This window comes from Chlorocebus sabaeus, chromosome 13 (assembly GCF_047675955.1).
Source record: "Chlorocebus sabaeus isolate Y175 chromosome 13, mChlSab1.0.hap1, whole genome shotgun sequence".
NCBI lineage: Eukaryota > Metazoa > Chordata > Mammalia > Primates > Cercopithecidae > Chlorocebus > Chlorocebus sabaeus.
In genome coordinates, this window is record NC_132916.1 from 62,656,716 (window position 1) to 62,681,442 (window position 24,727).

General features: G+C 40.2%; 1 protein-coding gene across 1 annotated transcript in view; it reads left to right on the forward strand.

Annotated features, from left to right (window-relative positions):
• The first annotated feature begins 14,956 nt into the window (after window positions 1-14,956).
• ARFGEF3 (ARFGEF family member 3) overlaps window positions 14,957-24,727 on the forward strand; it is a 193,677-nt gene continuing 183,906 nt past the window's right edge. Inside the window, exons 1-2 of the mRNA XM_008006875.3 lie at window positions 14,957-15,162; window positions 23,626-23,677. Coding sequence (XP_008005066.3) covers window positions 15,078-15,162; window positions 23,626-23,677 — 137 coding nt within the window. The 5' untranslated portion in view covers window positions 14,957-15,077. The remainder of the gene's footprint in view (window positions 15,163-23,625; window positions 23,678-24,727) is intronic.

Sequence of the window (24,727 nt, forward strand, 5' to 3'; positions counted from 1 at the left end):
ATGAGTTCCAAACTGTCCCCTTCTTCTTCAGTTTATTAAGTTGTGGCAACAACAACAAAAATTGTACATATAAAGGAAGGATTTGGCCAGGTACAGTGGCTCACACCTGTAATCCCAGCACTTTGGGAGGCCAAGGCAGGCTGATTGCTTGAGCTTAGGAGTTTGAGACCAGCCTGGGCAACATGGTGAAACCCCATCTCTACTAAAACTACAAAAATTAGCCAGGCATCGTGGCAGGCCCCTGTAGTCCCAGCTACTCGGGAGGCTGGGACAGGAGATTTGTTTGAACCCGCGAGGCAGAGGTTGCAGTGAGCTGAGATCGTGCCATTGCACTCCAGTCTGGGTGACAGCGCGAGACTCTGTCTCAAAAAAAAAAAAAAAAAAAAAGAAATTAGCTGGACTTGGTGGCACACGTCTGTAATCCCAGCTACTTGGGAGGCTTAGGCAGGAGAATCTCTTGAACCAAGAAGGTGAAGGTTGCAGTAAGCTGAGATCGAGCCACTGCACTCCAGCCTGGGCAATAGAGTGAGACCCTGTCTCAAAAAATAAAATAAAATAAAAATAAATAATGAGGGGATTTAACATTTAGGTACAGTTTAAAGCACAATAAGTGAGCACTTCGGTAGCTACTGCTAAGCTATTCTTTTGAAGTCCTTTAGTATTCTTCCCATTATTTTCCCCTCATTGCCTTCATCTCATGGGTAACTAAGTTTTCTGGATTTGTTCTAGTGTGTGTGTGTGTGTGTGTGTGTGTGTATCTGTGACAAGGTCTTGTTCTTGTCACCCAGGCTGGAGTTCAATGGTGTGATCACGGCTCACAGCAGCCTCGACCGCCTCTTGGGCTCAAGCGATCCTCCCACCTCAGCCTTCCAAGTAACTGGGACCACAGGTACCTGCTGCCATGTATGGCTAATTTTTTTTTTTTTCTCGTAGCAACGGGGTCTCCCTATGTTGCCCCGGTTGGTCTTGAACTCCTGGGCTCAAGTGATCCTCCGACCTCAACCTCCCAAAGTGCTGAGATCACGGTCATGAGTCACTGTGGCCAATCCCTGGATTTGCTTTTCTTTATAGTTTTATCATAGATTTGTGTCCCTATATGAGATCTAGCATTGTTACTTTTGCCTGTTTTTGTGCTTTATATAAATAAAATCACACTGTATGTATTCCTTTGTAACATGCTTTCTGCTCACTATATATTTTCAGTGTTGGTGTGAAATAGCTATTGTTTGTTCATGTCCACTGCTTTATGGTATTAATATACCAGAACTACTTTATCTTGCCTACTGTTAAAGAAGTAAGGATTTTTTCCCCCAGTCAACAATGCTGCTAATTATATACACACACCTCCTGGTGTACATATTAAATAATTCATTGAGGTCTATAGTGAAAGAATTTCTTTCTCTTTCTTTCTTTCTTTCTTTCTTTCTTTCTTTCTTTCTTTCTTTCTTCTTTCTTCTTTCTTCCTTCTTTCTTTTCTTTTCTTTTCTTTTCTTTTCTTTTCTTTTCTTTTCTTTTCTTTTCTTTTCTTTTTTGAGATGGAGTCTCGCTCTATTGCCAGGCTGGAGGGCAATGGTGCAATGTCAGCTCAGTGCAACCTCCACCTCCTGGGTTCAAGTGATTCTCCTGCCTCAGCCTCCCAAGTAGCTGGGACTACAGGTGTGTACCACCATGCTCAGCTAATTTGTATTTTTAGTAGAGATGAGGTTTTACCACATTGGCCAGGCTGGTCTCAAACTCCTGACCTTGTGATCCACCTGCCTCGGCCTCCCAAAGTGCTGGCATTACAGGCGTGAGCCACTGCACCTGGCCAAAAGTAGAATTTCTAAGTAATAAGTAATGTGAATATTTAACTTTACTAGGTGACAGCAAATTATTTTCCAAAATAACTGTAATAATTATATACCCACCAACAGTGACGACTTTTTTTCACTTTCCCACATCTCCATTAACATCAGGTAGAACCCAACTTTATTATTTTTGTCAAGCTAGTGGGTGCAACAGAGTAGCTCAGTATAGTCTTAAGTTAGGTTTCCATGATTACTACCAAGTTTGGGTATTTTCCTATGTTTATAAGCCATACACATTTGCTCTTCTATGAGATAACTGTTCATGTCTTTTACCTGTTTCTCTATTGAGCTGTATGTGTCTTTCCATATACTTGGGCCTCCTTAAAGTTCTTTAAAAAAACTTCAGTAATTCTGTACCAAGGACCTACACATTTTTCTTACATTTATTCCTGGGTGGTTTATATTATTTTATACTATTAAAACACTTTCTACTGTTGAATAGAAATGCACTTTTCTTTTTATATTGATATTACGTCTAGAAATCTTGAACTCACGGAATCTGGTAATTTACCTGTAGATTCCATTTATCCGTAGATTATTTTGATTTTTCCATGTTGAAATTATATCATTTGTAAATGACTGATTCATTTATTCCTTTCCTAATTCTTGTACCTTTTTCTTGTTTCATTGTGCTGTCTAAGAATTTTAGCCAATACACTGTCGAATAGAAGTGGTGATTCTTCTATTCTGGGAGCATTCTTATCTGGAACTTATGTCTCTGTCTCCTTTTTTTTTTTCTTTTGGCATTTGGTACAGAATCAGAGTCCCAAATGGGCACATTTGCTTGGCCAAGTTTGAGTCACAGGACTTTCTAACTGCCAAAAGAAGAAGAAGGAGGAGAAGGAGAAGGAGAAGAAGAAGAAAAAGAAAAACAAAACATATGCCATAGTATGATGTAGGGCTCTTTCTTGAACTTTTCTGGGAATTTCTCCAAAATTAGAAGGACATTCAAATGCCGGAGAATGGAAAGCAACTTGTAATTGCCGGTATACTTGTCTTTATGCACAGTAAGAGTCTATGTAAGCAACCTGATCTCTATGAATAATGTTCCTATAAGAGAATTTATTCTTCATTTCAAATTGGAACTCTAAGAATACATCTCCCTTTACTGTGTACATAATATCAAAACTGGAGATTCTCCCTGTTCCAAATTATTTATGGAAGTTCCTATGGCCTACTGTGGAGCCTTCAAGAAGGGAAGACCTGGGGAATGAATGGGGATGAAGTATGGAGCATTCTAAAGAATGAGAATTTCTTGCCAGTATAAAACCTCAGAGGTGACTTTTCCAAGTCATATTCTCAGTTATTCCCTCCCTCTTCTTTCACAGGTTTATATACTTCTATTTCCAATGTTATCATCTATAGCCGTATCCATGTTTTCTTCTGCCGAAGTTACTGCTAAGTAGATCAGTCTCCCCGCTCTTCCTTTATTTTCATGTCTGTGAAGAAGTTAATGTTCTTTTATGGTTTTCTAGAGGATTACTGCTAGTAATAATAAAAAGCAATTTAATAAAGAGCATTCTGCCACAAAATTGAGATACACACACACACACACAGAATTGAACATTTCTATGTAGACAGTCATAACAAAGTTTTTAAAAAATGACAAAAAATTGCAACATTTATATGACAAAAGTTACTATCCATAATATACATACAGTTCTTATAAACTGATAAAAGAGTTACCTGATTTTTTAATGGACCAAGGACATAAACAAAAGTCAGAGAATAAACAATAAAAATAAGATGTTCAACTTCACCTTTTAGGTTTAGTTATGAACTAAAACAAAAATTAAATATATATATTTCAACAAATAAATTGGCCAAGGGGAAAAGGATCTTCAGTACATGGTGATGCTGAAGACAGAATACAGGCTCTCTGTGCTCTGTTGGTAGACGCAAACATTGATGTTCCTTGAGTAGAGTCTGACAATATGTTGCCAAACCCTTTAACCATGTAAACATTTTTTCTTATTTCGTGAGAGTTTATTCTATCAAAAACAAAACAAAATAAGCTTTAAGAACGTAAGCAGTCTTTCTATATTCAATTTTTAATAATTGATACTTCAACAAATCCAACATAGCATTGATCATAAGATGTATCATTATTCTGTGTACTACTATGGAAGAAAAAAAATGTCAAACTATAGCACAATCTTTTTTATCACTTAGAATTCTCTTAAAATTTTCTAACTGACATGTAATAATTATACATATTTATGGGGTACAGAGTGATATTTTGATACACATATGCAATGTGTAATGATCAAAATCATGGTAACTTGCATATTCATTACCTCAAACATTTATCATTTCTTTGTGTTGGGAACATTTAAAATCCTCTCTTCTAGCTATGTGAAAATATACAATAAATTACTGCTAACTATAGCCAGTCACCCCACAGTGCTATAGAACGCTGGAACTTATTCCTTCTATCCAGCGGTAATTTTGTAACCCTTAACCACACATTCCCTATCCCCCTGTCCCCCTTCTGTAGTATCACAATTCTACTCTATACTCCTATGAGCTCAACTTTTTTAGCTCCCACATATGTGTGAGAACATGCCGTGTTTATCTTTCTGTGCCTAACTTATTTCACTTAACATAATGTCCTCTAGTCTCATTTGTGCTGCCAAGAATGATAGGATTTCATTCTTGTTTATGGGTGAATCATATTTTGTTTTGTACATATATCACATTTTCTTTATTCATTCATCCATTGATGAACACTTACATTGATTCCATATCTTAGCTACAATAGTGCTGTGATAATCCTTTCCTTTCGATAAATATCCAGTATTGGGAATGTTGGATCATATGGTAGTTCTAATTTTAGTTTTCTGAGGAATCTCTATGCTGTTTTCCATGATGGCTGTACTAATTTACAATACCACCAACAGTAGATGAGTTTTCATTTCTCTGTGTCCTCACAAGCATCTTTTGTCTTTTTGATAATAGTTATTCTAACTAGGGCAATATGATATCATATTTCCCTAATGATTACTAATATTGGGCTTTTTTTTTTTTTTTTTTTTACAGACTTGGTGGCCATTGTGTGTCTTCTTTTGAAAAATGTGTATTCAGTTTGTTTGCCCATTTTTTAAATCAGATTTTTTTTTGCTGTTGAGTTTCTCATATATTCTGAATATCTCTTGTCAGATGAATAGTTTGCAAATATCTTCTCCCATTCTGCAGGTTGTCTCTTCACTGTTAGTTGTTTCCTTTGCCATGCAGAAGGTTTTCAGTTTGATATACTCCCATTTGTATATTTTTGCATTTCTTGACTATGCTTTTGAAGTCTTATCCATAAAATCTTTGCCCAAATCAAGTGTTTTCTCTATGTTATCTTCTAATAGTTTTACAGTTTTGAGTTTTACATTTAAGTCTTTAATCCATTTTGAGTTGATTTATGTATGTGGTGAGAAATAGGGATCTAATTGCTTCTCAGCCTTTTGGCTAAGATCAAGTGGAGAAGCAGGATCTAGTTTCATTCTTCTTCATATGGATATTCTGTTTTCCCAGCACCACTCATTAAAGAGGATGTGCTTTCCTGGTGTGTGTTCTTGGCACCTTTGTCAAAAATCAGTTGGCTATAAATATCCGGATTTATTTCTGGGTTCTCTATTTTGTTCCATTGATCTATGTGTGTATTTTTATACCAGTGCCATGCTATTTTGGTTACTATAGCTTTGTAATATGTTTTGAATCAGGTAGCATGATGCCTCCCGCTTTGTTCTTTTTGGTCAGCATTGTTTTGGCTATTGTGAGTCTTTTGTGGTTCCATACAAATTTCAGAATTTTCTTCTATTTCTTCAAAGAATATCATTTGTATTTTGATAGAGATTGCTTTAAATCTGTAGCTTGTTCTGGGTGGGTAATATGGTCACTTTGACAATATTCATTCTTCCAATCTATGAACATTTGTTTGTGTCTTTCCATTTGTGTCTTCATCAGTTTCTTTAATCAGTGTTTTATAGATTTTATTATAAAGATCTTATGCCTCCTTGGTTAAATTTATTCCTAGGTATTTTAATATTTTTGGCAGCTATTGTAAAGGGAGTTGCTTTCTTGATTTCTTTTTCAGCTAGTTTATTATTAGTGTACAGAAGTGCTATTGATTATTGTATGTTTGTTTTGTATCCTGCAAATTTGTTGAATTCATTTATCAGTTCTGAAAGTTTTTTTTGTGAAGTCTTTAGGTATTTTTATATATAAAATCATGTTATCTGCAAATAGGGATAATCTGACGTCTTTTTCAATGGATGCCATTTCTTTCTTTTTCTGGCATACTTGCTCTACCTAGGATTTCTAGTACTGTGTTGAATAAAAGTGGTGAAAATGGGCATCCTTGTCTTGTTCCAGTTCTTAAAGGAAAAGCTTTCAAGTTTTCCCCCATTAAATGTGATGTTAGCTGTGGGTTTGTAATTTATGACTCTTATTGCATTGAGGTGTGTTTCTTCTATACCTAATTTGTTGAGAGTTTTTATCATGAAGGAATGTTGAATTTTATCAAATTTTTCTGCATCTATTGAAGTGATCATATGGATTTTGTTCTTCATTCTGTTAATGTGGTGTATCACACAATGATTTGCATATGTTGAACCATCCTTGCATTACTGGGATAAATCCCACTTGATCATGATGTATAATCTTTTTGATGTGCTGTTGGATTTGGTTTGCTAGTATTACATGAAGGGTTTTTGCACCTGTGTTCATCAAGGATATTGGCCTGTAGTTTTCTTTTTTTGTTTTGTCCTTGTCTGGTTTTGGTAATGCTGGCCTCATACTGTATATCCTTTTTGCCTCAGCACTTCCCCCTTCTAGGAGTTTACTCTAGGAATATATTCTAATAGGTAGGTAATACAATAACCACAGCACTGTTCACTGAAGTCTTGTTTATAATAGTAAAAGCTGGAATCCAACAATATAGATGGATTAAATGGTTTGCTAGAGTCATACAATGGAATAATAAGCAGCCATTAAAAAGGAAAAATTGTCGGTGACAAACCATACAGCGAAAGGAAGCAGAATGTATAAGACCATTTACATCATTTATATAAAAGTTACCATATGTACAAATACATATATGTCTACATATACAGATATGGCTATCAAAACATTTAAATTTTATTAACAAGCAGGTGGCAGGCATTGTGAGGTTGTCATTTATAATGTTATGTATAATTTTATATAGCCTTACTACTGTTATGATTTCCTTTTCCCCATCACCTTGGTTCCTCAATTCAAATTCTCTTACTTCAATTTTTGTATTCCCAGATATCTCTAGAACACCATATTTAGCTTGACTTCTGTGCACTATGAGGCGAACTAGCGAATGCTTCAAAGAAAGAAGCAAATAACAGGTTCACTTCTGTACATTCTCCTTCTCTCTAAGATCTTGTTCCTTCAAGTCCTGGCTGTCCTGGTTGTTTAGATGCCTTCAAACAGCTCCTCTTAATTTTTTCATCCAGATTTATAACTGCTTTCAACAGTAAGTGGGTCTGATACAAGCTGTATCACAGCCAGAAGCAAAAGTCCAATTGTCTCATATTTAAGGGCATATTAATTATTGCTAAAATGGGAAATTATTTTGTAAGTAAATAGATCATTTTTAATCATTTAATTTTGTAAGTAAAGAGATCATTTTAATTGTAAGTAAAGTGAATAATTTTTAATGTTACCCGTTTTGTGGGTATTTAAATTTTTCCTTGAAGAAAGGTATACAATATTTTATAGAAGTTACTTAAAAGTATTAAATACCTTTTTTTAAATGCTGAAGATCATAAATAATTTTATAAACCATATTCAAATTGAATACTTTTCACTCATCTAAATTTAATTCAAAATGGAATGTAATCCAAAAATATGATTATTTTACTTTCTGATTATACTGCTGCATATTTGGGTATAATTCTATATTGTAAACAAGTTTCTTTACTACTGTATTCTGTGAATCAAGCATTAAAGTAAGTGAAAAGATCGATGATTTAAGTATCAGGTAAAACAAGCATAACAAAGATTTGAGCTGGAAGTATAGATTTAGCATCATGAACCTAGGTGGTCAAGATCTGAAGCAATGGCAAATTCAGTAGATATTGTCAGATATGAAAATTCTGTGGGATTGGGACTGCTTCCCAAGCATTCACAAAGAGGGAACTACTTGGGTCCTCCACACTTCATGAAGCCTTCTACACATCCTTAGTCAGCTTTCTTTCTTATTGTCGAATTTTGGGTCCTCCATCTATTCATTTCTCCTCTTACATTCATCATATGTCTTCTTGTTTCATGAGAAAACCAGAAGTCACCAGGTGTAGCTCCCACAAATTCCTGTCTCTACATCAACAACTAAACAATATAAAAAAATCAGCTTTCTATCTTCACCCCCCACTCAGATCTGTAAAGTGGCCTCATCCCCTAACTGGGCAATGACTCTGTCTATACTCTAGGTACCATCTTTCCCATCTTCTTAGCATACTTGTTTCCCCCATTAGGCTGGCATCCTTCTGCCTTTTTTCAACCCTGTTTTTATGTCTTTTTTTCTTTCATTGTATAAATATACTCCCTACCATTAGGCTGTTTAATCACCAGTTTTCCTCTGGTCTGGTGTTTTTCAAATTTCATGCTTCTTCCCATGAGTGGGTTGTGAAATTAATGAGTCTGTTTCATAAAAATATATTAAGAAATGAATTAGTATGGAGCCTACGATATTGGAATGCAACACGTATATTCCTAGCAGGAGCTGTCCACATTGCCACAAATCCTGCAAACAACTGAGTTGAGTGACAGCAGGAGAATGGGAGGTAATGAATATATGCATTGGCTGGGAACTGCCAGGTAGTCACTCTTCTGCTCATTGGTGTCTCAGCTGATTTTCTGGAATTGATCATAATTGTATCAGGAGAGTTCATGTTTTATAGTTTCATTTTATGTCAATGTAATTTATAGCTAATTATAAAGTGAAGTTTAGAAGAACTTCATCTAGTCTTGGCAAAGGCAGCAAGACTTTCCACCAAGGTTTGGCTGAGCTAGAACCTTTCAATGTGCTTTTTGAATTAGGCATAATTGTCAGGCATTTTTCAACTTTGTGATAATTGTACATTTTAATCAAAGTTATACCAACTATCTTTAACACAGTTTATTTTATTATTAGAAGAAATAAAAACAATCTTGTGAAAAACGCAGAGGCATGTTGTGGCAGAACTGCCAGATTTGGACATGTATATAGTGACAACATTAAGAAAAATGTCTTTTTAAATTAATAAATTCTATTATTTGAACTATAAGCCAAAGAAGTGCAAATCATTTTAATAATGATAAAGTGTAGCTTGTCAATTACTCAAAACTCACTGAGAATGTACTCTTTGTAATGACATTCTTGTAAATAAAAGCTTAAGATCTTCCAAAAAAATCATTTGAAATATAGCAAGCCAAATTTGTTCATAAGGCCTTCAAATATTTTCAAAGAAAGAAAAAAATATGTAAATTTGTCAACATTATTTCACATTGGTTTTCATGAAAAAGCATTACTATCATAATTAGTTACATATATGCAGCAAAAGGAAAAAAATTAAACAGCTTCTAAAAACGTTATTCTCAGCATACATGGTATAGTGAATATGATTCTTGATAAATCAGCAGATAAATTTAATTATACTTCTAAGTCATAACATATTATAGTTCTAAAGAATATACAGAATAGAATTTATACTTATTAGGCACATACAGGCAGACACAGGTTGTTTAATTCCACTTAATGAGAACACTAATATTTCACTTACTTAGACTTTCAGTTTATGCCAAATATGTATGAAAATAGGACTTTTATAAAGGATTTATTGTGTTGTTTGCATTTAACCTAACACAAGACTACTTGAGAAACATAAATTCAACTGGAAAATTGTAATGGAATTGTGAGTGATTCAGAAGTAAATATGACCAGGAAACACAGAAAGATAATTTAAAATATTGTTAGAAGCTACTCTGTACATTATTTAAAATCTATGTTCTATACATTACAAAGATTTTGTATCCTAACAATTGTACTGAATCTCTTGGACTTGAAAACAAAAATAGTGATAGTTGTTTAATTTTATTAAGGGTACCTTCACTTTTTGATATGTTTTGTTCAGAAATTGGATCTGTGGCTGAGACTAACGATTCCCCTCCCTATGCCATAGGAATAGAGCTGTGATTACTCAGGTATATCTCTGCAACTCTTTCTTCATCAATGCAATATATGAGATTTGTGTAACTTCTGCCTCTGAGGCATGGACTCCTCTGCTCTCTTTTCCTCTTCCTATGGGCTAGAACACAATGTGCCTGGGACATATCTCTGAGACACACAAATGAGAACAACCGCCCGCGGGATGAGGAAACAGTAACATTTAAGGTACATGGTCACTTAATGATCTCCTGGGACCTGCTGCACCAACCTAGACTACTGACTCAGGGTTTAATTTAAGAAAGAAGTAAATGTCTATGCTTTGTAAACCACTGCATTGTTGGGTCTTTGTTAAAACAACTTAGCCTTTCCATCAAATAACATGTATATGTTGCATCGTATTGAAGTTACTGATTGTTACAAGGAAAGTACTAATTAAATTATACGAACTCAGGAATGGGATTCATATTTTTCTATTTGAAAAGAAATCTCATTTGGCATTTTGAAAATGATATTTCACCAAAAGAATTTGCATATAGAACTCATTTTTTTGACATTTTAAACTAACTGAATTTGGATCAACAGGGAAAAAGTAACAATATATTTAAAGATGTTTAATATATCCAACACTAACAAATTTTAAGTAATCACTGTGGTTACTATGTGTCGACAATTTTGTAACACATAAAGAGAAAATTAATGAAGACATTTTGAATAGAAAAATGATATTAATTATATTACAAGTCTCTATTATAAACTTTAATAATTTCAAAAAGAGAAATTTGAAATATTGAGGAAAAAATTGATAAAAGATCTGCTTTCCAAAATCCTGAATCCATATTAAAGCTGATACTCAAAGAAGAAAGTTAATCACTAATACTTTATTTTAATACATTGAAGAATGATTATAAGTTTATAACCATTTTAGATTAAGATTAAAGAAGACTTTCCATTGCTAAACAGAGTTCACTGTTGTTATTAATAGCATTCACAGCAACTTATTTGTGTGCGCCAGAATTTTTAGCAACAAAATTAAAAACATTGGGAAGAAATAGGCATCACAGTACAAACCACTGTGGTTGTACAGGTAGCAATGTCCTCATGCCCGCAACCTAGAATGAATTTAGGAACAGGCAAGTATGCCTGCTGCAGTGAATGAAATCATACTTAATAGTAACTATTATAGTTAACAGTAAGTACTGTTTTATACCTAAAACTGTTGTTTCAGTTTTTTAACATATCTATACATGTATGTGTATACTAGATGACAATGCAAAGCATATTTTCTACTGTGAGTTATAGAAAGACAGTAGAAAAGCGTTTACTTTCCTTCATAGCCATCGACTGGGTTGTTGATCCGTGTGATTTCACTGGCTCTTAATCCACTGCAACTAGGCTGCAGTCATCATTTCTCCCGGGTCTGGCTTCCATGGCATCCTAACTCTTTCACGTCCATTATATCATTTTCTGTGTTTATCTTTGTCCTTTCTCTGGATGTTGACCTAGTTGCCTGGATACTACTTTTATTTCATTTTTGTGCCACTTTTTCAAAAAAATAACACTTCTGATTATAAAAGTAAAAATATTTAATGAAAAATAAACTCACCCATAAGCACATCAAAGATAATCACTTAATAATTTGTGTGTACTTTTCATAGATATGTATGTATATATGTATGCATTTTTGAACTTATATATGTCTATATCAAATATTTAAATAATAAAATTGGATCATGTAGTATACAGAAGTACATGGCATTTTACAATTTGCTTACTTAAGTATATAGTAAAAGCCACCTATTTTTTTCTTTTTTCTTTTTTTTTTTTTTTTTTTTGAGATAACGTCTTGCTTTGTCACCCAGGCTGGAGTGCAGTGGCACGATCTCAGCTCACTGCAACCTCCGCCTCACTGTTCAAGCGCTTCTTGTGCCTCAGCCTCTCGAGTAGCTGGGATAACAGGCACGTGCCACCACATCCAGCTAATTTTTATATTTCTACTGTAGGCGGGGGTTTTCACATGTTGGTCAGGCTGGTCTTGAACTCCTGACCTCAGGCGATCCACCTGCCTTGGCATCTCAAAGTGCTGGAATTACAGGTGTGAGCCACTGTCCCTGACACCACTTTTTAAATTATTCAATATTTCTCTCCTATTCTTTTTAAATTAGACACAATTTTTTTTTTTCTTTTAGTAGAGATGAGGTCTTGCCATGTTGCCCAGGCTCCTCTCGAACTTCTCAGCTCAACCAATCTGTCTGCCTCAGCCTACAAAAGTGCTGGGATTACAGGCATAAGCCAACATGCCTAGTCCCCCACATTATTCTTAAAGACTATATAATATGATGCTTTATGAATATATCATGGGTTATTTATCTATATCCTTGTTGCATATTTAGTTTTCTCTTTTTTGAGAACTGAAAGACACACTGAAATCCTTGTAGAAAGATCCTTATCCATTTCTATAATCACTTCCTTAGGATGAATTCCCAAAAGTGGAATTGTTAGTCAAAGCTATACCTATGCTACATACACATCCAGGCTCCCTCCCTCCAGGAATGTAGTATCAAGTTATACTCTGACCAGCACCCAAGACATGAGAGGACCTTGTTGCTCAGCCCCTTCAATAACATTTAAAAAAATCTCTTAGTCAATTTGATTAATGGAAAATAGCATCTTATTTAAAAGTTTGTGCTCTTTATTAGGCACTAGAACATTTTTCACAAGTTTATGGGGTTATATGTATTCCCTCCTCTGTACACTGACTTTATATTTATTGGCTTTTTTAAAAAAGAAGGAGCATCTGTTTTTTAATTCTTTGTTAAAGCTTTTTTTTTAAACAAAGCTATTCAAACTTTATATATCTGACATTATTATAAATATTTTCCTAGTTTGCAGCTTAAGCAAAATTGTTTTTAATTATAAAATAGTAAATACTGTAAAATAGACTAAAACATATAAACCCACATATAATTAAGAGTTAGAGTTATCATCTTTTCTTCCTTCAATCCACCCCTCAGAGTGTCATTTGCTTTTTAATTTTGTATGGAACTTTTGACAAAAAGGTCTTCAATATTCAGATAGTCAAATCTATTGACCTTTTTTCCTTCAGTTTCTGCCTTAGTTTGTTAGAAATAACCTTAATGTATTAAGATAAGTATATTCAGTTATACTTTCTTCTAAACTTTTCATCATTTAATTCTTAAATTTAATTCTTTAATGAATTTGTAATTTATTTTGCTACATGATATAAAGTTGTGATCTATGTATTTTTCCAAATAGTTAACAATTTTCTTTAACCCAAGTACGTTATCGGCTGCAGTGTTTTGACTTTTTTTTTTTTTTTAACCTTTCTGTAAATGATGGCTTCGTTGGGCGTGAGGGTAGTGGTAGAAAGATCCTTGGGGCTGGATTTTGTAGGTTTTGCCTCCTCAGTACCAAGAGCGCCGAAGGAGAAGTCTAACATCCACATGTGCCGGACACCCTCCGATGGCACTCCCTCCCCTGGCTGACCCCCCATACCTCAGATTTCGGACTGCTCCTCTCAGCCTCCTCCCTGGGCCCTTGCTCCTGTACCCATCATTTGAGAATTAGGGGGGTCCTCACTCCCTCTCTTGTGCAACCTTTGTCAAACTCGAGGCATCAACAACTCCCTATATTTACCACCCTTCAAATACTGGCATCCCTCCCAGAGCCCTATCCTGAGTTCTTGTCCAAAAAAACAAAAAAAAACAAAAAACAAAAAACAAACAAAAAAAGCACCTACAAGTATCTCATTATCATTTCAATCTGAACGTATTCAAAACTGAACTCATATATCCCCCCAATCCAAACCCTTTTTATCTCCTCTTCTTTAACTTAGAGAATAGGGCCACCATCCTCCCAATTTCCTAAACAAGAAACCCGGAAGCCATCCCATATACGCCGTCTCTCCCCTATTCTGTCATTAAATCCTATTGCTTCCACCCTTCAATATCTCTTGACATACTTTCCTTTATTCCCCTCCTACCCACCCTTGGCCTACTTGGTTTCTAGATTCCTGCAGAACCTTTGTTCTCCCAGCTGCCAGTGTGCCTCTCTGCAGTCCATCATCCTCACTTCCACCACAGAACATTTTCAAAGAAAAAGGAAACACGGGGTGCCCTGTCACATTGCCTTCCCCACCGCCCGCGTGAGCCTCCTGGGGCTCCCCATTTTCATCCCAATGAGAGGCCCTCTGCTGTGGCTGCCCTTGTGCACACCATTTTTCAGAGGGCAGCAATTCAGCACAAGAGAGGACGGGAAGAGGAGGGGAGAGAGGTTTTTGGAAGCGGCTTTGGATTCAGGACGTGTTTGGGGACCCATTCTTGGTCTGGGAAGTAACTCAGCCTCTTTGGGCCTGGTTTCCTGGGGCGTATCAAGTTCTACCCCAGCCCCACCTCAGCCCACCGCCCCGCCGCGTGTTGAAAGCTTGACTGGAGGTTCTCTGCAGGCAGGGGCACAGTGTATGCAACGCTGCACAGGGAGTGGCCCAAAAAAGCTGTTCGTGACTGAACGCAAGAATTTTCTGGTTAGCAGACGACGGGATGCAGCGGGCGCGGCGCCTGCACCACGCTGGGGGTCCGGGTGTCAGGGCTGGGCTGCTCCGACTCCGCCCGCGGCCACCGTCGGCGCAGGGGGTGCGAGGACCGCGGGGAGGCCCCTCCCCGCCTGCTTCCCGCCGCCCGCTGCCGAGCAGGCGCTCCCTCCCGGCGGCTGGCGAGCCAGCTCCGGACATCCGTCCCCACCTTTCCGCGAAGCACTGCGCCCGCGGGGCCTGCCTCGGCGGTCAAGTCAGCGGCCTCCAGCCTCGCTCTCCAGCTCCAGCCCGCAGCCGCCGCCGAGCGGAGCGCACCTGACCCAGGCGGGCGGGGCGCGGGGCTGACGTGGCCCGAGGCATGGAGCGGGCGTGATTCATCAGCAGCCGTGCCGGGGCGGCATGGGGGCGCGCGCGGCGGCCGCCTAGGCGCCCAGGGCCAGGCAGCGGCGGCGTCCCCGGCCCGGCTCGCCCGCGCTTCTCTCCCTGTGGGCGGCGGCCCGGCGCCTGGAAGGTCAAGATGGAAGAGATCCTGAGGAAGCTGCAGAAGGAGGCGTCCGGGAGCAAGTACAAAGCCATCAAGGAGAGCTGCACCTGGGCCCTGGGTAAGCGCCCGGTACCTGCTTGCCGCGGAGGGAGGGCCGCGCGGCCGGGGCTGAACCCGCGCCTCCGCGCGTGGGGCTTTCGCAGAGCGTCGGTCATGGGTGCCCTTCGCGCGATTGCGAGAGTCGCCTTGGGAAATTGATGTGGGATTTGAGAGTCTTGGCTCGGGCGTGGACATCAGCCGCCGCCTCTCCGGTCTCTTTCACTCTCCAAAACCTTCCCCGGGAACCGCTGTCTTCCCCTCCTGGTGGCCCGCTTCTCCCGGTCCCGGCGCTGGGGACGATGCTTCCCCATCGCCGAGTTAGGCAGGACCCGGAGCCGGTGCGAAACCTGGGGCCTGATAGCGAAGTGCCTCTGGGGAAGAGGGAAGTTAAACCAACAACCCCGATGTCGAATCCTTGGCAAGTGGAACCAGGAAGGAAAGGCTTATTTAGTTTGATTTTCCTGATAGAGGTCAGCTTGCTAAGTGTTAGCTTTCATGGTTATTGCACTTGAAAAATAACATGCGGGCGGGGATCATGTTACCTCTGCAATCCTGTTGTGGTCTGCCCGTCAGACAGGTGGGATTTTAGGTTTGTGAGCTGTGCTAGCATTGAAATAAGTTCCAGGGAGCAAATTTGTGTTTCTCTTCAGACTCAGGTTGCAGAACTCAGCAGCGGAAAAAAACGGAAAGACATTTCAATTAGGCTGGGTTTGGGCAATCAAAATGGTCAGAATGGTAATGCAAATAGATCAGAAGCATACTTCGGGTGATGGTGCTGCTTTTTAGAAAGGAAAGGCCAAGAAGAAGCCAGCGCAGCTAGCTCTGCGGGCTCCTCGCTTTGCCTTGCCGGAGCCTGATGTGATGTCTCAGTTGCCACTCAATTGAAAAATGAAATTGACTCCCTTTCCCTTGTAACCAAGAACCATCACTGTCTGTCATGACACTGTGTGTGCGTTGATGCAGCCTGAGATAGAGAAGAGCCTTTAGCAGGCTTTCCACTAAATGTAAAATTTTGAGAGTGGTTTAGGTGACTCTTAATATGTAGATGGTCTTAATTCACATGTTTGGGGGTGTGTACAGACAATTATAGCAGCATCTTTTTTTTTTTTAACCTGTGCCTATCGTCACAAAATTGTCTAGAATATTGTCTAGGAAGTTTGTCTTGTAGGTAGAACCAGCACTTGACCATTTTAGCTTACTGTTAGAGAAAAATGGACCAGAAATCTGAGAGAGCATCAAGGCTCTTAAAGCCACAGTACTATTTTTGCGTTGCCATTGTCATTCAGCAGAGTGGTTCAAAGCTAGATTCCAAAATGCCTCTAATGAAGGGTCACAGATGGCTGGGTAACATGATAAAGCAGGGCCCAATTGTGCTTTAAACATGCCATTCCTAGTATTCGTTATTATTTTGCTGCAAATTAGGCAGAGTTAGATAAACAGGGAGGAGGAGATTAATCTAGTATTTTAATAAGTTTGAATACTGACATCAACGTCTTATTAAGTTAAACCACAACGTTGCTGAGTTTAGGTCCTTTAAAGCCATTGGGGAGGCTGAGTATTGAGGCAGGTAGATTATTCGAGTCAAGTCTGAAAAAAACCAGTCTGAGTGGATGTGCTTCCTTTCCCAGTGATTGTTCTGTAATTAGCAAGACAAGACAGAAGTGCATGAAATAGTTAAATAATAGTGCAGGGCATTCATTATGCAGTTGGATTGAGCAAACCAGGAAAACAAGTCAAAGAAAGGAGGATAAATGTGGGGCCCATGGATTGGGGGAGAATTTGTGTGAGCTGGTGGGGCTTTTGAAGCAGATTTCACTTGAACAATGGGGAAGCTATGAGTTCCTTCTTTCCTTTGCTTCTTTATTTAGCAAACATTTATTAAGACCTCCCTGGTACTGAGCAGTGGGATATATGGATGAATAAAATGTCCCCTATAAGGAATTTGTTGGAAGAGCATGCTGGAGACATGAACAAAGGCATAGAGATAGGTTTTCCTGTTGTCTTTCCCACTCCAGTCCATTTCCACTGCCCGTCACTGTTTGGATTACAAAACACCTGTCACTCTTCAACCCCCATAATTTATTTCTAGATTAATGTGTAAATTCCTCAGAATGCTCTTTAGAATCTAGCCCCAGCCTCTCTTCTTGTCACTCCCCAACCAAGATTCAACGATCTAGTGGCAGTCAACTGCAGCACTTTGTTGAACATGCTGTATGGCACACTTCTCTCTTTGCCTTTGCTCATGCTAGTCCTTCTGTCGGGATTCCCTTTTCAGAATCTGCAAGGTCCAACTTGTTTAGGAAACATTCCCTGAGCTCCTCAATAGGATCAGTTGCTTGTCTGGGTTCAGATCCTTGCCTTCATGACTCTCTTAGGGTACCTAGTATTTTGGATAATAGTTGATTGTGTGCACAGGTAGGCTCTTATGGGCAGTATAATTGACAAATATGTTGGGTGCAAGAGACAAAAAAACTAGTTTAAGCTGACTTACACGAAACAGGATTTATTTACTCCTTTAACTAAAATACCCCTTGCAAGAATAGCTGTGACTTAGGAATTAGACACTGTTTCAGGGATCTTGTCCTGCTCTTTGTGGGTTGATTGACATGCTCTGCATGGGTCTCCACGGTTTTGGGCTCATGAATCAACACACTTAGACCATCTCCTGAAAAGAGGCAACAATAAACTTAGACCATCCCAGGAAAACAGGGCTCATCCCCCACTTAGACCATCATTAAAGGAGAGTTATCTCTCACTTAGACCCTCATGAGAGAGAGGGGTCATTCTCCACTGAGAGCCTTGTGGAGAGAGGGGTCATCCCCCACTTAGACCCTCATAGGAGCAAGGGGCCACCCACTACTTAGACCGTCGTGGGAGAGAGGGGTCATCCTCATTTAGACCCTCATGGGAGAGAGGAAGCATCCCCCTCTGGGACCCTCATAGGAGACAGAAGTCATCCCCCTCTGAGACCCTCATGGGAAAGAGATCATCCTTTACTTAGACCCTCATGGGAGAGAGGGGGCATCCCATACTGAGACCCTCATGGGAGAGAGGGGTCATCTCCTTCTGAGACATTCGTGGGAGAGGGATTGTCCCTTACTTAGACCCTCAGGAAAGAGGGGTCATTCCCCACTGAGACACTCATGAGAGAGAGGGGTCATCCCTCACTGAGACTGAGACCCCAATGGGAGAGAGGGGTCATCCCACTCTGAGACCTTCAAGGGAGAGAGGCGTCATTCCTCACTGAGACCATTTTGAGATAGATGATCGTCACCATATTTAGATCATATCAAGAGAGCTAGACTTTTCCAGTCACTCCTGCTCGATCCTTGGTTTCCCTTGTTCTCTTTGTCCTGATGGCTCATGTGAGTATCCTTGAACCAGTCCTCTAGTCAAAGAATGGAAGAGAATAACTGCTTTAGGCCTAGGCTACAAATTCCACTGAAATTCAGAGCTGGGGGAAATGGTTTCCTGGAAGTATAATTAGGATGCTTCTTTGGAAGCCAGGGGAACGGACACTGGTCAATCAAAACAATACGTGTGGCCGGGCGCGGTGGCTCAAGCCTGTAATCCCAGCACTTTGGGAGGCCGAGACGGGCGGATCACAAGGTCAGGAGATCGAGACCATCCTGGCTAATATGGTGAAACCCCGTCTCTACTAAAAAATACAAAAAACTAGCCGGGCGAGGTGGCGGGCGCCTGTAGTCCCAGCTACTCGGGAGGCTGAGGCAGGAGAATGGCGTAGACCCGGGAGGCGGAGCTTGCAGTGAGCTGAGATCTGGCCACTGCACTCCAGCCTGGGCCACAGAGCGAGACTCCGTCTCAAAAAAAAAAAAAAAAAAATACGTGTCAACAGTGTAGTGAGTTCTTTAGTACAGGGACTGTCGTTTATGCTTCTTTGGTTGCTTCTGCATCTATAGTGGAAGGCAGACATTCAATAAGTAAATCAATACTTTAACTGCTTGCTTGAGTTTTAAATAATATTCATCTTTTTCTATTTATAAGAGTTATATATGTTTACTTTAGAGTGTTGCAAATAATGGAACCACATAAAGAAAAAATTAAAATAATCTGCAGTCTCCCTATCCAGAGATAACACTGTTGACATTTTGGAGTCTTTCCCTTTGCAAAAGGTCATGCCACATATGGCATATTGTCGTGTGTTTTTTAACTTTAGCATCTTCTTCTACTTTGTCTACTTTGTCATGACACTTCTCTGAAAATCAGTGTTAATGGCTGTAGAATAACTAACAAGGCATATGTATGTATCTTCTCTTTATTTAGTGTTACCTGGTTGATTGTTTTTGTTGGTGAGGAATGGCCTGGCCAGGGAGTAGAAAGGAATGAATTGGATAGAGGGTTGGCTTGGGGAAAGGCAGAAAGAACTTCAGGAACTGGCAGCCCTGGGGGCTTGTGAGCTAGGCTGCGATGGGATGAAATAGAATTGCAGAACAGGAAAGCTGGAAGCAACAAAGTCCTACTTTTAGTATTTTATGTCTATCGGGGTCTTATGCAGAATAGATGTGGAAAATGGAGTAGTGAAGAAAGAAACTAGAGGCACGAAGGCCACGTAGGAGAAGAGGGAACATCTCTCCAACCAGCAGCCTTCTCTCTATCTACCCACTTGCCTTTTCTTCCAGCTACAGGTTATTACTTCGCAGCCAAACTCCCTAAAAAGTGTAGAAATTGTATCTGTGTTCTCACCTTCTACTCCGTCTTCATGTTGCTGTCATATGCCTTTCACCTCCATTATCCCACCAACTCACAGTTACTGAGGAACAGTAACATACAGCCGTCCAGCTGGCAGACCATTCTCACTCCCATCTCACAGGTCCTCCTGGTGATACTAGACACACCTGGGCACCTGCTTTACCTTGACTTCTACGACTACATCCATCTTGGTTCTTGAGCCACTCTGTCTCCTTTGACAGCGCCAGATTCTCTCCCCAGCTGTAAATATTTGAGTTTCTCAAGGGATAACTTTGAGCCCTCATCTCTTACTCCCAGCTCTTCTGGAGTTGAACACACACATACCCATGGCTTCAGCTCTGTTTCTGTGAATGTGATGCCCACGTTTATATCACTAGTCAACACCAGTGCTCTGAAACCCACACCCCGCAGCATAGCTACCTACTGAACATCTCCACCTGAATGGCTCACAGGCACTCAGCTCAACAAGGCTCAAAGTGATCATGTGCTCTTCCCCACCTCTACCTCACTGCCAAACCTCACTCACCTCTGGTGTTTCTAAATGATCAGTTGATGTCGTCACCTGTCCAGTTGCATTAACCTGAAATCTAGAGTCATCCTTGATACATTTCTGTAATTTGCCCTTTTACCTAGTCCATCACCCAAGCTCTACTCATTTTTACCTCCTAAGTATATGTTAAGGCTGTCCACTTCTTTCTACCTCTGTTGCCAGCTCTCCAGAATAGGCTGCCTTCTCTTTTGATCTGGACTTCTGCAACAGCCTCCTAACTGCTCCTTCCTTGTCTGCTCAGGTTCTTTTTCCCAAGTAGTGTCACCTTGGAAAACCCCAATCTTTCCATGACATGCCATGTTAAAACACTGAATAGCATCCCATTAGGATAAAAACAAAAGTCCCTAGTGTGTTGTGTCCAGCCCTACATGGCCTGGCTCCTACCTGTCCCACAGCCTTGTCCTATACCACCCTCATGAGAGAGAGGAGCATCCCACATGGAGACCCTCATGAGAGAGAGGGGTCATCCCCCTCTGAGACCCTCATGGGAGAGAAGGGTCATTCCCCACTGAAACCCTCATGACAGAGAGGGGTCCTTGCTCTCTGAATTTCAGCCACACTGATCTTTCAGTTACTCAGCTACACTGTTCTCCCTCTTACTTCATTAATTCAGCAAATATTTAGTGAGTACCTACTGCGTGCCTGGTACTGTTCCAAGTATTAGGGATAACATGGTGAGCAAAACAGGCAAAAAGATCCAAGAGTTTACAGACTCTTGGAGAGATGACAGCCAATAATCAAGATAAGTAAATAAAATATACATGACAGCAAAGAGAGTGATAAGAGCTAAGAAAGGGAAAACATAAAATGGTGAAGAAGATAGGAGGTGCTTGGAGTAAAGGGGGAATTGCCATTTAAATAGGGTATTCATGGAAAACTTTACTAAAAGGGAGGCTCCTAGTTGGGAAAACATCTATCTGATGGCTTCAGGAAAGAGCAAGGAGTCAGGGGGCTGGAGCAAGGGTAGAGAAGTAGGAAGTGAGGACCAGATCATGAAAGTCCTTGTTGGGCTCTCTAAGGATGAGATGGGGAGTCATTTGGGGTGGAGGAAATGCTCTCATTTGGGTCCTGACAGGGTCTCTCAGGCTACTGTGTTAAGCAGAGACTGCAGCTTCAGGGGCAAGCCCAAAAGCTGAAAGCTCAGGACAGAGGCCGGTACAGTCATCCAGGTGATAGAAGGTGGCAGCTTGGACTGAAGTGGCAGGACAGAGTCAGGGAAGATGTTGGGATTCTCCAAGCATTTCAAACTTATTATTCACTCCACTTGGAGCGACCCCTCCTTATCTACTTTAAGTAAATCATTTGTGGTCTCATTACCCCCAGCAGAAAGCCCTGACCTTGCAGTCCAAAGTAGGACCTCCTTTTCTACTTTTGCCTGATTCCCTGTCTTTTCCTTCCTGGCATTTATCATGCTTTGAAATGAGAACGTGCACTCCATGAATTCACGTATCATGTCTGTTCTCACCACTGGGTCCCTAGCCCAGGACCTGGTCCAGTATTTAGGGAGAGAATCAAAGAAGGGAGACAGGAATTGGCACTGGCAACTAAGAACTGTGTCAGGCCCTTTATGATCATGATCCTGTCAGTTCCTCACAAGCATCCCAGGAGGAAGGTGTCATTGTCTTCTTTCTAAAGATGAGGGAACTGAAACTTACAGAGGATAAGTGACCTACCCCAATCCCACAGCGTCACAAGCTGGAGCGGAGCTGGACTGGAACCTGGTTAACTTTGCTTTCGTTCTTGATGCTTCCATGGTGCCCTCTCCCCAGCTGCCATTCTGTCATGGGTGCTTACCGCAAAGCTACAGGCCATTTTCTCCTTGACCTTGACCTTGGATGCTCTTCGCCTTGGGTTCCACACTTATCCCATGTGGCTGGGAGTCTCACTGCACTTAGAGGTATAGTTTCACAGTGGCTACTGTGTGACTGCCTTTTCCCTTTTCCTTTTCTTCTAGCTTGCTCTTAGCCTTATAGAGCTGGGCACTGTTACCCAGCCTTAGTTGACTATATATCCCTCTGTCCTGTGGGAAAACCATGCTGATCTGGTTGTTCACCGTCACTGCCTCTCCTTGGGCAGCAGCATCGGCTTGTCCTGAGTGCCAGTCCCTGCTGTGCTAAGTGGTAGGGTGCACTGACCTGTGTGGCTTTTGAGCTGCTTCCTGTACCTGCATCTCAGGGCTTCCCTTTCTTGTCATCCTGTCTTATCTTAGGCATTGACTTCAGTCCTTCATTTTCCTCCATTGGCCTTGTCTTCATGATACCAAGAACCCTGCTGAACTCATCTTTCTGTTCTGCTGATTAATTGTCTTTCTGAAATCCACTCTTTTGCTCCACTGACCACATCAAGCCCAGATCCTATCTGGCCTGTTCTTAGCCTTGAGTCTCTGATATATATATTTCATGTTTGTTATTCTCTCTGATCTCTGAGCAAGGTGGGAAGAGATGTTTCTCCTTCCCCAGTGAAAATAATTCAGATAGACAGGGCTTGCTGACTCTAAGGAGTGAAGAAAGGGGTTAACACAATTTGAGGTACAAGACTGGAGACAAGTTGGAAGGATTGAAATAGTACAGTTTTTTGGGGAAGAGACTGGTGAGCTTTTCATTATCTCTAAAATTGGAGGCAGCAATAGTGTGAAAAATCCACAAACAGTGGTAAAGTATTGAACATCCAGGTTGGATTAACGAGATTTGGATGTGAGCCTTCCAATCGATATCCTAACTATACTGTAATTTAAAAAAATAAATTTATTCTAACATGTCACAAATGTGTGTGAGAATGAGATGTTGTGTAAGTGCTTTGTGAATTTGAAAGTCTTTCACAAGTATGAATTATTGTGTAAGGATATTGAAATAGTATTTTCAAGGACACAGCTTTTCTTTCTCTATTTTTATTACAAGAATATAGTATCTTAGTCAGTTGTAACTAGATACAGTGGTTCAGATTAGGAATTTAACTATTTGTTCTTTATCTGTATAGGGAAATGTGCCCTAATTTTTAACTTTCCCTTCCCCAGTAGTTTGCAAGGTCCAGGGAAATCTCTGGGGCTCTCAAGGGAAAAGGATTTTAAAATATGAAAGACTTGCATGCAGATAATTGAGAATCGACTAGTTTATAATTAGAGGAATTCCTGGGGAAAAGAGAAACGAACAGAGAAATTCCTGTACAGTGTATATTCTCAGTGTTTAAATGTTTATTTTTAATTTTGTAATTTTTCTTTTGCAGAAACTCTGGGTGGTTTGGATACCATTGTCAAGATCCCTCCACATGTACTGAGGTAGGAGATGGACATTGTATAATATCACAGAAGTCAATATTGCCCATTGAAGGCCCAGATAACCACATTGATTTACAGTGTGTCTTAGTTTGTTTTGTGGTGCTATAATGGAATACTACAGACTGGGTGATTTATAATGAACAGAAATTTATTGGTTCATGGTTCTAGAGGCTGAGAAGTCCAAGATCAAGGGGCCACATCTAGCGGGGCCCTTCTTGCTGCATCATCCCAAAGGTAGAAGGACAAAAAGAGGGTGGAACAGAGAAGAAAGAAGGGGACTGAATGCACCCTTTTCTAACAAAGCCCCACTCCTGTCATAACCGCATTCATCCATTCATGGGGCAGAGCCCTCATGGCCAGATTACCTCTCATTAAGCCTGATGTCCCAATACTGTTGCATTGGGGATTACGTTTCCAACACTTACTTTTAGTGGGGACACATTCAAACCGTAGCATAGCATTTTACTTGCTGACTGAAGGCTTTCTTGCACCCATGAGCTGGGATATTTCATGAGGTTAGCATGATGTGAACCTAATTGCATTCACTCTACCTGTCTGTGGAGGGAATGAAATCAGTGACCTAAAGGAACCAGCCATGGAAGTCCGTGGTAAAAGGATCAAATTGGTCAAGGAGAGACATGATCAAAACTTATGTGAAGGAGTAGAAAGAAAATTGCACTCCCTCTGATGGGGATGCACCCCTACACCAGGTAGTGTGGATTTAAGCTCTGATTGGCAACCCTGGATGGACATCATCTTACTGGTTGTGAAGTCCACAGCCAGATGCAGCAGCCCAGAGATAGGGAGCCTATTTCCCCACCTTCTTCACCTTCCCCTATACCTTCCCCCAACCCTCACTGGAAGAGAAATGCCTGCCCTCTGTGGAAAAATTGGAAAGAACAATAGAATAAAAAAGAAAATTGTTCATAACTTTATCACCTAAGGATGATCACTGAAAACAGTTTAATAGATTTTCTTAAATGTCTTTTTCTATACACATATATTTTTATAAATTAATATAAAATTTTATTCACGACTTTGTTGCCTGCT